The 13,356-nt window shown below is 50.5% G+C and overlaps 1 protein-coding gene across 1 annotated transcript in view; it reads right to left on the bottom strand.

Annotated features, from left to right (window-relative positions):
* Positions 1-966: 966 nt before the first annotated feature.
* Positions 967-13,356, bottom strand: part of NLRC3 (NLR family CARD domain containing 3) — a 26,614-nt gene continuing 14,224 nt past the window's right edge. Inside the window, exons 4-13 of the mRNA XM_025369739.1 lie at positions 12,107-12,190; positions 11,385-11,468; positions 10,830-10,913; positions 10,358-10,441; positions 9,946-10,029; positions 6,153-6,236; positions 5,345-5,428; positions 4,609-4,692; positions 4,114-4,197; positions 967-3,838 (exon numbers count right to left, since the gene is read on the bottom strand). Coding sequence (XP_025225524.1) covers positions 3,748-3,838; positions 4,114-4,197; positions 4,609-4,692; positions 5,345-5,428; positions 6,153-6,236; positions 9,946-10,029; positions 10,358-10,441; positions 10,830-10,913; positions 11,385-11,468; positions 12,107-12,190 — 847 coding nt within the window. The 3' untranslated portion in view covers positions 967-3,747. The remainder of the gene's footprint in view (positions 3,839-4,113; positions 4,198-4,608; positions 4,693-5,344; positions 5,429-6,152; positions 6,237-9,945; positions 10,030-10,357; positions 10,442-10,829; positions 10,914-11,384; positions 11,469-12,106; positions 12,191-13,356) is intronic.

The following is a 13,356-nucleotide window of genomic DNA, read 5'->3' as shown; positions in this document are numbered from 1 at the left end:
CTTCTGAAGTTACTTTTAATAAATGTATTTAACACCATATTTCATATTATTAAATAGGTTTTACTTAAAAGCATAATTATTTTATTTGTACCTGTCAGATATAAATACTTACTCAGGAGTTCACAAGTATGAAAAGATACACATAAATTTTAGGAACTTTCGACAATTATTTCTGTCATTTTTGCTTTTTTCTCTTTCTTTTCATAAATTTTATGTATAAGATTACCCCTTTAAAAAATAAAATAAAAAAGGCCAGCATTCAGTGAATTCACCAGTAATTTGAAATGCACCATATTGTAAACGATCCGCTGACAGGGAAGCCAGCGTGTTGGAGCCATGCCAGCCACCTCAGACGCCGTGGTTCCAAGACGCAGAAGAGTCACTGCACCTTTTGGATGTTATGGATTTGGTTTGCCTGAATGTGACTTGACTTCTGTTTTGAAAAAACATACAAATAGAGTTCTGTTTTCCTTATGTGATGCTTTCTTCTAACGCACTTTAACACAGAAGCCTAACCTAGCTACAGAGAGCCCATCCACAGACATAGGCAACAGCTCCAAAGGGTATTTCATTGTGTCACCTGCTTCTAGATCATCTGTTAGTTAACTGACTTTGTGCAAAGTCTCACCATGTATAGCACTGCCTTGCTTGAGCAAGGAAGTTTCTGTCAACAACAAGCTGTTTATACTCTATCGTTTTTACTAAAGTACGACCCATTGTAGTGGGTCATTACTAAAGTGGTGACCCATTGTAGAATGGATCCAGGAGTCACATGTGCAAGTGCTTTATGACCTGGCACCATTTGGTTTTGGCCAAGCAGTAGAGCAGACCTCAGGACCTAAGGAGGATGGTTGTGATTAGGTCAATAAAAAACTAGCAGGCCATTGCTGATAATTTTTTACTATATAATTAGAAGACTTCCTCAAATGCTTTAAAAAATGTGTATTGATGGAAAATACAAAGGAATTTTTCAAATACTCAATTTTTATTGGTAGTAGTTATCAAGAACAAAGTGCTCTGACTTCTGATGGGAAATCTGAACGACTGTTTCTCTTTTAGCTTGGACAAGAAGAAACAGATCCCTCTCATTAGCACTTTAATATCAGTGTCACATGTCTGGAAGGAAATTGTATTCATTTAGGTAAGCAGCACACTACATAAATATCACAGCTGTTAGACCCAGGGGACTCTCAGGTGCTAGAATTGAGGACTCCTTTAATTGGAAGGGAGCTAAAGGGTATACCTCCTACCTAGAAGTCCTTTCTGTGTGGATGTGAATTAAATTGTCTTGTCTGTTTTGCTCTGATGGGGTCTGTGTGGGCTAGCTGGCTCTGGTGTGTCCCTGATGACAGACTGAACTCTTTAACCATTTCAGACAGCTTGAAGATATATGAACATTATTTGAAAAGGGAGAGAGGGAGGACTGTTTGTTTTCTCCACCACTTTGGCTCCTGAGGTTTCTTCAGTGTTAGGTTTCTGTAGGGCCCAGCTTTCTCCAGCGTTTGGCCACTGCAACTCTGTTCTGCTAAGCTCTTAACTCAGACAGAAACAATGCAAACCAGCAGACAGAGCATCACCTTAAAAGTACTAAAACAGCTGTCAATCTAGAAGTCTATGCCCAGCAAAAACCGTCATAAATACTGCAAGACCCATGTTCAGATTTCCCCCCTTTTACAAATAATGTTTTGTTTTGTTTTATTTCCCAGCTACTACAAGTGATCCAAATGTTCTTTGTAACAGACTTTTTCCTCCAGTCTAGGATCCAGTCAAAGATCTTGCATTAAGTTATATCTCTGTAATCTTCCATTTCACACTATCTGCAACGTTTTGCATTTTTCGTGACATTGATGTTTTTTATGAGTTCAGGCCATTTATTCTGCAGAATATTTGTCAATTTGGATTTTTTTCTAATTGTTCCTTCAATGATTAGAATCAGGCAAACAGTTTTTGACAAGAATACATCAGACGACTCCGTGCTGCATCAGACTGGGGGCACGTGATGTCCACGTGTCCCATTATTGGCAATGTTCAATTCTGTCACTTCTGTTGAGGCTGCATTTGCCAGATTTCAGATTAAAGGTACCTTTTTCCCTTTGTAAATTAGGATATCACCTTTGTGGGGTGCTGTTTTGAGACTGCAAGGATATCATCTTCCCAAGTAGGCCTTCAGCCGTGGCCTTAGCATCCATGTCAGCATCCTGTCCAGATGCTCACTTTTGAAGAAACATTTCAAATAGCGATTCCTTTCAAATTCAGAAGTGATCATTGCTTTATAGTCTTAATAAATATTTTCTGTGGTTATTTAGTTGATGAGAGCTGTGATGTCCATTTGGATTTTTTTCCCTCCAACACAAACAGCTGCAGGAATTGGTGCCACATAGAGGCTCAGCTTGCCTGTCTCCATGGAAGCTGTGGCCACAGCAGTGGCTTTGGAAGCCTAATAAGGAAGTGTAGTGGCTCACACCTGTAATCCCAGCACTTTGGGAGGCTGAGGCGGGCAGATCACTTGAGGTCAGGAGTTTGAGACTAGCCTGATCAACATGGTGAAACCCCATCTCTACTAAAAATATAAAAATTAGCTGGGTGTGGTGGTATGTGCCTGTAGACCCAACTACTTGGGAGGCTGAGGCAGGAGAATCACTGGAACCCAAGAGGTAGAGACTGCAGTGAGCCAAGATCACGCCACTGTACTCCAGCCTGGGTGACAGATTCTGTCTCAAAAAAAAAAAGAATGACATCACTGAATACATTGAATGTGCTATTGATAACCAGTGTGCCAGACTCCAGATAACATGTGCCAGGTATCACCCACGTCTTTGATTTTGTAAGAAATAAAAAATGGGGCCAGGTGCAGTGACTCACGCCTGTAATCCCAGCACTTTGGGAGGCCCAGGCTGATCACCTGAAGTCAGGAGTTCGAGACCAGCCTGGCCAACATGGTGAAAACCCGTCTCTATTAAAAATACAGAAGTTAGCTGGGCATGGTGGCAGGTGCCTGTAATCCCAGCTGCTGGGGATGCTGAGGCAGGAGAATCACATGAACCTGGGAGGCAGAGGTTGCAGGGAGCCGAATTGCACCACTGCACTTCAGCCTGGGTGACAAGAGCAAGACTCCATCTCAAAAACAAACAAAAAAAAAGGCAGATTCCTTGGAGAACTCTATTGTCTCTGTTTCCAGAATGCTAGAATTAAAACTCATTTATCTTCACAATTTTCCTATAGTTTTTTCATGTCTGTAAGGATGATACCCTAAAACTTTCTTCTTGAAAAAATAAGGGTCTCCTCTGTCGCCCCTGCCACATGGATGCTCCTCACGAGCTTGAGATGGCAGCTTATCTCAGAGCATGGGATGATTTTTAACCAGGTGAGTGGAACGGGGCAGTAATAAACATTTTTAAAGGTAGGGGGCATATGAAGTACTCAGGGTGTAAATAAGCTGGAACCAGCCTCCTACACTGCTGAGCTTCAGGCCTTTGTCCCCTAGTCCCTTGGTGGTGGCCCCCTCCCTCCTCTGTGCCATAGCAGAGTACCCGTCGCCCCCTGCCTGAACCACTCCTGCACCAGGAAGGGAGCTCACGACCTCCTCCGGCAGCACCTCTCCTTTCTCCGTGCAGAGCCCCACTCTCGTGCTGAGTGAGCAGCGTTCCCAGCTCCCAGCAGGTCCCCAGAAGTTGGCCTTTCTGTTCAAAAGCTTCCAGCTGAGTCTCTGCCCATCCTCCTGTTCCATCCACCAGGAACTCCTTTTGCTCACATTTCAACAGTGCACGTGGGAGCATTTGTCTTGATGGCCTCTGAGATCATCCTGGCCCCGGAGTCCCCAATGTGGTTTCCTTGGAGGCTAGAAGAGAACGATTACGGCAGGGCTTGAAGCCTACAGGTTCTCTTTAATAGAGCAGGTCATAAGATAGAAAATGCAGGACCCCATGCAAAGCCTTTGTGCTTCTAGGATCCCCTCGCTACATGGACAAGGCTCAGGGTAGCCCCCCTTAGACCAGGTTTCCCTGTAGGGCTGCTGAGGGGTCTGGGGGTCAGCTGGCTCTCAGAACTGAGCAAAAGGCAATGCGTGACCTGGAAGCAGTTCTAAGGGCAAGCAGGAAGGGCAGGTGCACTCACTTGATATGCTGGAGCCTGTGGTTTCCAGACAGTGCCGTGGCAACGCATATCGCCCCGCCCATCCCCAGGGAATTCTCTTGAAGACTAAGTGGAGAAGAGATGGAGACACACGGTGAGCCATCAGGGCAGAAGGAAACATCCGGGGAAGCAACACTGCATTGTCTGGGGGCAGTAACCCAGGCAGATGTATCGACAAGTGCCATGGCAACGCCAGGTGGGAGTTGACCCTGGAGACAGGTGTCTACAAGTGGCCAGATTGTCCCACCCAAGTGCGATGGAGGATGTAAGACCATAAACGCAGATGCGAGTGACTTCTGACTGAAGCTAAGCAGACTGAACAAACCCAGCTGCAGTGGAATGTGGACTATAATAAGTCTGATTATATTCAGGAGGAAGTAGCTACAGAGGAAATCAGGAGCATTTTATCCCGTCGAGGAGGACACAGCAGAGAACTCTGCTGCTCCAGGATGCAGGTAAGGCCCTCCAGCCACTTACTTGAGTCTCCGGAGACTTGAGTTTACCTTCAGAGCATTTGCCAGGGCTTTGGCTCCAGACACCCCGATGGCATTTCCTCTTAAGCTGTGGGGAAAGACAGGAAGCCTAAGGCATGGGTACAGGATGAGAGGTGATCCTGACCTCTGCAGGTGGGCTTGGGGCTACTTGGTAGAGGAAACAAGGACTTCAGCAGTCACAGGAGAGCAGGGCTCTGTCTTCCTCACTCCAGGGCAGCAGGGCAGAGCTGGCTGTGGGAAGCAGGGCACACAGGAAGGGGCATGGCTGGCCCAGCCAGGTGGGTTGTTGGAGCCTTCCTCCTCTTCCACTCCAAACAGAAAAGCAAGGCTGAGATAAGAGAGGCAGCCCTCCATCCGGGCAGGTCCGCAGTGCCCCCAGCAAGGGCAGGAATTCTGAGGACATGCCTGAGCCTCAGAGCTGTAGCCTCATCCCAGGACTTTGGATCTGCCCAGAGAACAAGATCAGCCACCCCGGGACCCATAAACCGGGCCTCTAGACGTGTTCAGCCTGGCAAGGCCAACCTGGAGAGGAGGGCAAATGATAGCGACTCCCAGGAAAAGGCATGAAGTGGGGCTGGGAAGCTGGTACACTTGTGCCGAAATGAAGATCACTGGGATGATTTGTGAGTTACCTGTAAACTTTGTCCCTATATCTATTCATTAAGGATTCATTGTTTTTTGGGGGGCTGAAGACCATAGCTGGAGACTGGAATACTTACTCAAGAATCTCCAAGGTTCTGTTCACAGCCAAGGCTTCCCCTAGCACCTGAGCACCCGGAGCACCAATGGAGGCCACCTGGAGACTGGGGTGGGGAGGGTGCTGTCAATATGGGCCAGCTGGGCCCACCTCCCTCCACACACTCCATTCCCTTTCACCACCCCTTGATTCAGGGTGGAAAGTGGAGAAACAGCACTGAGAATGGTTGGCCAGCGCTATGTCTAGGCACTCCATCTCCTGTCTACACTGTTGCCTAAGACAGAAATCTGGATGCTAAGGATACGAGAAATAGAGGCTATCCCTGGAAGGGCTCGGGGAGAACGCTCCTTGCACCTCCTCATTACTACTATCTAGGTGTTTGAGCCCCCAGTTGCTAATGTAATATTTCCTATAATAATACTAGGAAAATCAAATACACCTTCTTTGACTTGTAAACAAAAATAACGTCTAGGTCAGGCGTGTTGGCGCACACCTGTAATCCCAGCACTTTGGGAGGCTGAGGTGGGCAGATCACCTGAAGTCAGGATTTTAAGACCAGCCCGGCCAACATGGTGAAACCCTGTCTACTGATAATACAAAAATTAGGCTGGGTGTGGTGGCGCACGCCTGTAATCCCAACTACTTGGGAGGCTGAGGCTCGAGAATCACTTGAACCCACGAGGTGGAGGTTACAGTTAGCTGAGATTGCGCCACTATACTCCAGCCTGGGCGGCAGGGCAAGAGTCTTGTCTCGAGAAAAAAAAAAAAAAAAACATGAAAGGATGGTGGAGGGGCCGGTTTCCTGACTGCTGCGCACATCTAGGACTTACTAGAGAGCAGTGAGGGCTGTGTTGACCTTCAGCGCATGGGCCACCGCACACGCTCCGTCATCCCCGATAGCGTTCTCCTGTAAACTGGACACAGAGTGTGACCCCTTTGGGTGCATGGGGCACACGGAGCATTCTAGCAAGGCCCTGCCACGCTTGGACCTGCCAGGTTTAACTAACTACACACACCATAGACATAGACTTCCAGGGTTTGCCTGGGGATAACTGCCCTTCGTCTACAGGCCCTGCAGCCCGCTGCCTCATACTAAGCACACAGAAGGGTCTGGGGGCCTGCATGAGTCTGAACCGCCAGAGGCAAGCAGGAAATGGGACACATAGAGTGACTTGTCAGTAGGGGCTTGGGACCCAAAAAGGGTTGCTTTTCACAGCCAACCAGAAAATGAACTGAAAGCCTCAATCCCTGAGCCATTCTTGTTTGTCTTGTTTTCTCTTGAGACAGGGTCTCACTCTGCCACCCAGGCTGGAATGCAGTGGTGAGATCACAGCTCACTGCAGCCTCAACCTCCCAGGCTCAAGCGATCCTCCCACCTCAGCCTCCCGAGGAGACTAAAATACTTAAATAGAGACTGGAACTACAGGCACATGCCACCATGCCTGGCTAATATTTTTATTCTTCTGTGGAGATAGGGTCTCACTATGTTGCCCAGGCTGCTCCTGAACTCCTGGGCTCAAGCAGTCTTCCCACCATGGCATCCCAAATTGCTGGCATTACAGGCAGGAGCCACCATGCCCAACCTCCTTGGCCATTCTTGCTTATTAGGGTTTTGTGTCATTTTTTCCCCTTCTAAATTGGAGGGAACTAGCAGGCCCTGGTGCAATGAGTGACTGAGTTTAACTCAGGTGCACATTAATACATTCAAGGCTAAGAGCTGTTTGCGTTCATTATTTTAACAGACATTTGAGTGTGGCCGGGCACAGTGGCTCCCGCCTTTAATCCCAGCACTTTGGGAGGCTGATATGGGTGGATCACTTGAGGTCAGGAGTTCGAGATCAGCCTGGCCAACATGGTGGAACCCCGTCTCTACTAAAAATACACAAATTAGCCGGGAGTGGTGGAGGGCATCTGTAGTCCCAGCTACTGGGGAAGCTGAGGCAGGAGAATCACTTGAACCCAGGAGGCAGAGGTTGCAGTGAGCCGAGATCGTGTCACTGCACTCCAGCCTGGGCGACAGAGTTAGACTCCGTCTCAAAAAATTAAAATAAAATAAAAAAGACAACATTTCGTGCGTCTCATGTGCTAGGGCTTGTATAAGGCAGTGGACCTGAGTCCCCTTTTCGAAGCTCAGGTGGGAAGACGTGATTAAATGAGCAGGTACAACAGGCCAAGTGCAGGCTGCAGGGAAAAGCAAGCAGCGTCTCCCGCCCCAGGGTGTCCGCAGAAGGCTCCCCAGAAGAAACAAGTCAAAACCCAGACCCAAAGTGGGGAGTGTGCCTGGCTCAGCTAAGGAACCCAAACGAATTGAGTTCCTGGGGAAGTGAGAAATGAGTCCAGGGAGGGACAAAGGAAGCAGATTTTAGGGGCCCCAGAAGCCACCCTGAGGGGCTGTGTGTACTTTACTCTGCAGGCCCTGAGCAGCCATTCAAGGATGGCACCCAAGATGGAACAGAGTTGCTTTGGAAAGGTCTCTAGCCAGCAGTGTGAGAGGATGGACTGAGGTGGAGGCTGCCACAGGGATGGAGGTGAGTGGTGCCGACGGCCTGGGTGGGGGCAGTGGACGCAAAGGGAATTGAGTGGGTGGCAGGGACACAGAGGGGACTGACCCAACAGGACTTGACAGTGAATAGGAAGCAGGAGGTGGGCAGGCACAGTAGGCTCACACCTGTAATCCTAGGACTTTGGGAGGCCAAGGTGGGAGGATCGCTTGAGCCCAGGAGTTCGAGACCAGCCTGGGCAACATAGTGAGGCCCCATCTCTTAAAAAAAATTGTAAATATTATTTGAAAAAATAATGTGGATGTGGTGGTTCACGCCTGTAATCCCAGCACTTTGGGAGGCCAAGGTGGAAGGATCACTTAAAGGTCAGGAGTTCGAGACCAGCCTGACCAACATAGTGAAACCCCATCTCTATTAAAAAAAAACAAAAAACAAAAAACACCAGGCGTGGTGTTGGACACCTGTAGTCCCAGCTACTCGGGAGGCTAAGGCAGGAGAATCGCTTGGACCCGGGAGGCAGAGGTTGCAGTGAGCTGAGATCATGCCTCTGCACTCCAGCCTGGGTAACAGAGAGACTCCATCTCAAAAATAAAGTAAAATAAAAACTATAGAAAAGGAAGTGGGAGGTGAGAGTGAAGTCCTTGTTTCTAGCTTGCACAGTTGGTTCCATTCACAAGATGGGGAACCAAGAAGCAGGTTTTTGGGAGAGAGAATGCAGGGACCCCGCACCCCAGCAAGACCCTGAGGGGAGGTGCAGAGGGAGTGTGGACGTGCCGGTCTGGGGCTCAGGTGAGAGGCCTGGGACATGCACATGGGAGTCGTTAGGACTTTAAAGATCACTGGAGCCCAGGGAAACAAGAGCTCCAGGAAAAGAGATGCCAGGCAAGGGAAGATGACATGGGACAGATCCCTGAGGAGCCCTGCACTGAAGAGCCAAACAGAAGAAAAGAGGACAAGGCCCAGCTAGAGGGGACATCCTGGAAGCTGAAGGAGAAGAAATGGTCAAGGAGAAAGACCAATGAGGCTCCAAGGGTTAAACCTAGAGTTCCCTCACGCCCCAGCGACTCCACTCCCAGGTATATCCACCCAGGAGAAGGAAAGCTCACGTCCACACAGAAACTGTGCACAAAGGTCCACAGCAGCGCCGTTCCTAACAGCCAAGTAGGAACAACCCAACGTCCATCAGCTGATGAATGGAGAAATAAAACCTGTGTACTCATACAATGGATATCATTCAGCCTTACAAAGGAACTATGTACTGAGACAGGCTACAATGTGGATGAACCTTGAAAATCTGACACCAAATGAAAGACGCCAGCCGCAAAAGGCCATGTGTCGTATGATTCCATTTTTGGCCATGTGTCGCACAATTCCATTTATATGCAGTGTCCAGGGTAGGAAGATCATGGAGACAGTAGATTAGTGGTTGCCAGGGTTGGGGGAAAGGGAGAATGGGTAGTGAGTGCTAATGGGGATGGGTTCGTTTTGGGGTGATGGAAATGTTGTAAAATTGATTGTGATGGTTGCATCACTTAATACACTAGAAACCAGTGAACTGTATACTAAGTGGGCAGATCTTCTGGTGTGAAGATTATATCTCAATAAAGCCGTCATATGTATATATGTGTGTATATATATATGTGTACATATATGTGTGTGTATATATATTTTTTGAGACAGAGTCTTGCTCTGCCGCCCAGGCTGCAGTGCAGTGACGTGATCTCCGCTCACTGCAACCTGTGCCTCCTAAATTCAAGCAATTCTCCTGCCTCAGCCTCCCAAGTAGCTGGGATTACAGGCATGTGCCACCACGCCCGGCTAATTTTTGTATTTATAGTAGAGATGGGGTTTCCCCATGTTGGCCAGGCTTGCCTTAAACTCCCGACACCTCAGATGATCCACATGCCTCAGCCTCTCAAAGTGCTGGGATTACAGACGTGAGCCAACACACCCGGCCAATATATTTAAAAGGCAGACAAGGACTGAAACGTGCCCGCTGGCCTTAGGGAAGAGGAGGCTGTGTGCCAAGGGTGACTGGATTGAGCCTCTCCCTGGTGGGTACCAGCAGGTTCACCTGTCCCCGACAGCCCCCGCCCTGCAGCCCCTGGGCAGGCCAACTTACTCTAAGCTGGTGAGGCTCCTGTTGAGCTGTAGTGCTTGTCCCAGGGCCTGGGCAGCGCCGGCCTGGATGAAATTCCACTGCAGGCTGGGCAGACACAGACACATGTGACTATGTGACTATGTGGCCCTGGGGCAGAGCCAAGGAGGCTCTGATGGCAGGGGGTGGAATCCCTGCAGGATGTGGCAGGAGAATTCCTGCAACCCTGTGACCACCTCTTAACACATGTCTGTCTGTGGGTCAGGAGAGCACAGGATGGGGCACAGTCTGCTGGCAGCAGTCTAGCCTGGGCAGCCCCTGAGACCTTTGCAAGGGGTGTCCCCAAACCCGGCTTGGCCTGTACATCATTGGTTTGGGTGGAGCCCGGCAGCTCTGCAGAAGGGGGACAGGGCAGGGTGGAGAGCTGCAGACTCACTGAAGGGAGGTGAGGGTGTGGTTTTCTCTCACTGCCACTGCGATGGCCTGGGCACCCTGGTCGTGGAGGAGGTTGGCTGTCAGGCTAGGAGAAAGGGAACAGGAGCAAGTGAGCGGGGGGCTGGCTGTGAAGCCTCTGGTCCTTGGTCACCAGGGATTCCAGGGCTCAATGCCAGGTCACACAGCCAGGACGTGGGGGAGCTTCCTGGGGATACGCTGCCCAATGGCATGATCACATCCTCATCCATCCCCACCAGGTGAGGCAGATGGTGTCATACCAGCCTCACCCTCATGCAATTTACACTATGAGAGTGGGGGACTTGCCACCCGATGCCAGGTAGCCTGGCTGCACCCTCCCCAGTCAGCTCCTTCTCCAACCCTGTGATGCAGCGAGGGTGCCCGTCAGCCCAGGCTCAGTGTGGGTGTGGTCATGGCATGAACAGCCTGTGGAGTCACAGGCCCCCACCACGTACTCCAGGTTCTTCAGGGTGCTATTGGTGCAGAGGGCATGAGCGATGGCCTGGCCTCCCTCGGGACTGATGGAGTTTTCTCGAAGGCTGAAAAAAAAAGGAAGACCTGAGCTTCTGACCGGGCAGATGAGGCATCTGGCAGAGCCAAGCCCAGGTGTTTAGGCTTCTGGAAGCCCAAGAAACTGTAGGCAGGGGACCTAGGGTTCTGCACAGTCTGGGCTGAGGTGTGAAGGAACCCATGCCAGCGAGCCAGTGCTGGGCCAGCCAGGCGCCCCTGCTTTAGGACCATCCACAGTACAGGGAGAGGATAGGATGACAGGGCCCCAGAGGTGCGAGGGGACAGGTGGCTCAGCGTGCATCTGGGAAGGGAGCAGCAGAATGGGCCACTGCGGGCAGCAGCTGTCCCCTGCACCCCAAGAGATCAGGAAGAGGGCCAGGCTGCCAGGAAGGCTTCCCCAGCAATAGATATCCCTGAGACAGGCTTCCCAGTGCCAAGTCCCTGCAGACAGGTGCCCGGTCAAAGAAACGCCATGTTTGGAGAGGGTGGCCGGGACTTACCTGAGGCTGAGGAGGGTCTGGTTGGTGCAGAGGGCCCCCATCAGTGCTGCCACTCCTGCGTCACTGATGGAATTGCTCTGCAGACTGTGGACAGAGAAGGAGGCACCCTGGGTGTGGCTGTCGCAGGACCCAGAGGGAGCTGCCCTGTCCAGTCTGGGACAGCAGGCACTGGGTTCAACAGGGAGTTGGGGGCTCCAGGGACAGTGGCAGCCACACTGCTCCTCTCCTCATCTCTCTTTCCTTGCCCATCCCCTCACCTAGCCCCTGCCAGGGGAGGGCAGGTGGGTTTAGCGCAACAAACCCCCAAATTTAGACCCTGCCTTGATGTGGGTGGCCCCAGACAGCCTCAGAGCAGGGTGTGTTGGGTCTGCAGCCCCCAGAGGGAGTGGTGCAGCAGGCTCCCCAAGTGTAGGTGCAGCGCTGAGCTCTCCTGCCCCCACCAAAGCTGCTACAGCTGACTCCCTCTCTAGTCACCCATACTGGCTTCTCAAGGACACCTGGAGCTCATCATTCCAAACACTCCAGACTCCACCCCAGCCCCCACTGTCTAGGGAAATGGAGCTAGTGGGGCAGGGGGCACTGAGGGCAGTGTGTACCCAGGGTTGATGTTGGCAGGGAAATGGCCCTGGGGGACAGCCATATTTCAGGACTGCCAGCCCACCATCTACTGGAAAGAGAACGCAGGGGGACTCGTCACCCTGGCAGGGGTCAGGTGGACTCACTCCAGGCTCTCCAGGCCCTGGTTCACCTTCAGGGCCTCGGCCAGGGCCTTGGAACCTCCATCACCAATACTATTACTGGAGAGCCTGCAAGAGAAGGGGTATGGATAAGCCAGCCTCTGGGAGTTGCCAGGCAGGGCTGGGCAGAGGGATCAGGGTCAGGGAAGCCCTCATGGGAGGGCTGGCTCTGTTGTCTCAAGGATGGCCAGTGCACAGTTTGTTCTGCCTGAGGCCTGTTGACTGTAGTCTCTGCATGTGACCACCTGTTGCCTGTGAGAAATCAGGATAGCAAAGTCCCTCTTGACTCCCTGGCAAGAAGAGTCAACCCTTCAGTGATAAGTATTTTGGGGGGTTTTGTGAAGATGGTCAGGAAATGTTTTCTTCTGCCAGGTGGGAAGATAGTAAATGTGAGCCCGAGAAGGTTGGGGTTCACCCAGTCCTGGGAGTCTCCATTCTCCTCGGTTATTGCTTTTGGAGTCCAAAGTCAGCTAACCAGCACCCACACATCCATCAGTCTATCTATCCACTCACCCATCAATTTATCTACTTACCCACCCACTCATTCATAAATCCATCCATCCAGTCATTCATCCATCCATCTACCTACCCACCTACCCACTTACCCATTCATCTGTCCAGTCATCCATCCACCCACCCATCAGCCCGCTCACCTATCAATTCATCTGTCCATCCACTCATCCACCCATCCATCCATTTGTCCATTCATCCATCCATCTATCCATCCATCCACTCACCCATTCATCCACTCATTCATTCAACCATCCATCTATCCACTGACCTGTCCATTCATCCACTTACCCATTTATCTATCCACTCACCCATTCACCCATCCATCCATTCATGTACCCATCCACCTATCCACCCATCCATCTCTACCCACCCATCCACCTACCTATTCACCCATTCAACCATCCATTTATCTACTCATCTACCCATTCATCCACATACCCACCCATCCATCCATCCCTCCATCTACCCACTCACCCATTCATCCACTCATTTATTCAACCATCCATCCATCCATTCACCCATCCACCAATCTGCCCATCACTTCATCCTTTCATCCAGTCATCCACCCATCCATCCATCCACTCAGCCATCCATCCATCCATTTATTCAACCGTCCATCCATTCATTCAACCATCCATCTATCTATCCATCCATCCATTCACTCATTCATTCAACCATCCATCCATCCATCCATCCATCCATCCATCCATCAGTCAATCCAT

This window comes from Theropithecus gelada, chromosome 20 (assembly GCF_003255815.1).
Source record: "Theropithecus gelada isolate Dixy chromosome 20, Tgel_1.0, whole genome shotgun sequence".
Taxonomy (NCBI): Eukaryota; Metazoa; Chordata; class Mammalia; order Primates; family Cercopithecidae; genus Theropithecus; species Theropithecus gelada.
The sequence above is the reverse complement of the archived record's forward strand: the minus strand, read 5'-3'. Positions and strand labels throughout refer to the sequence as shown.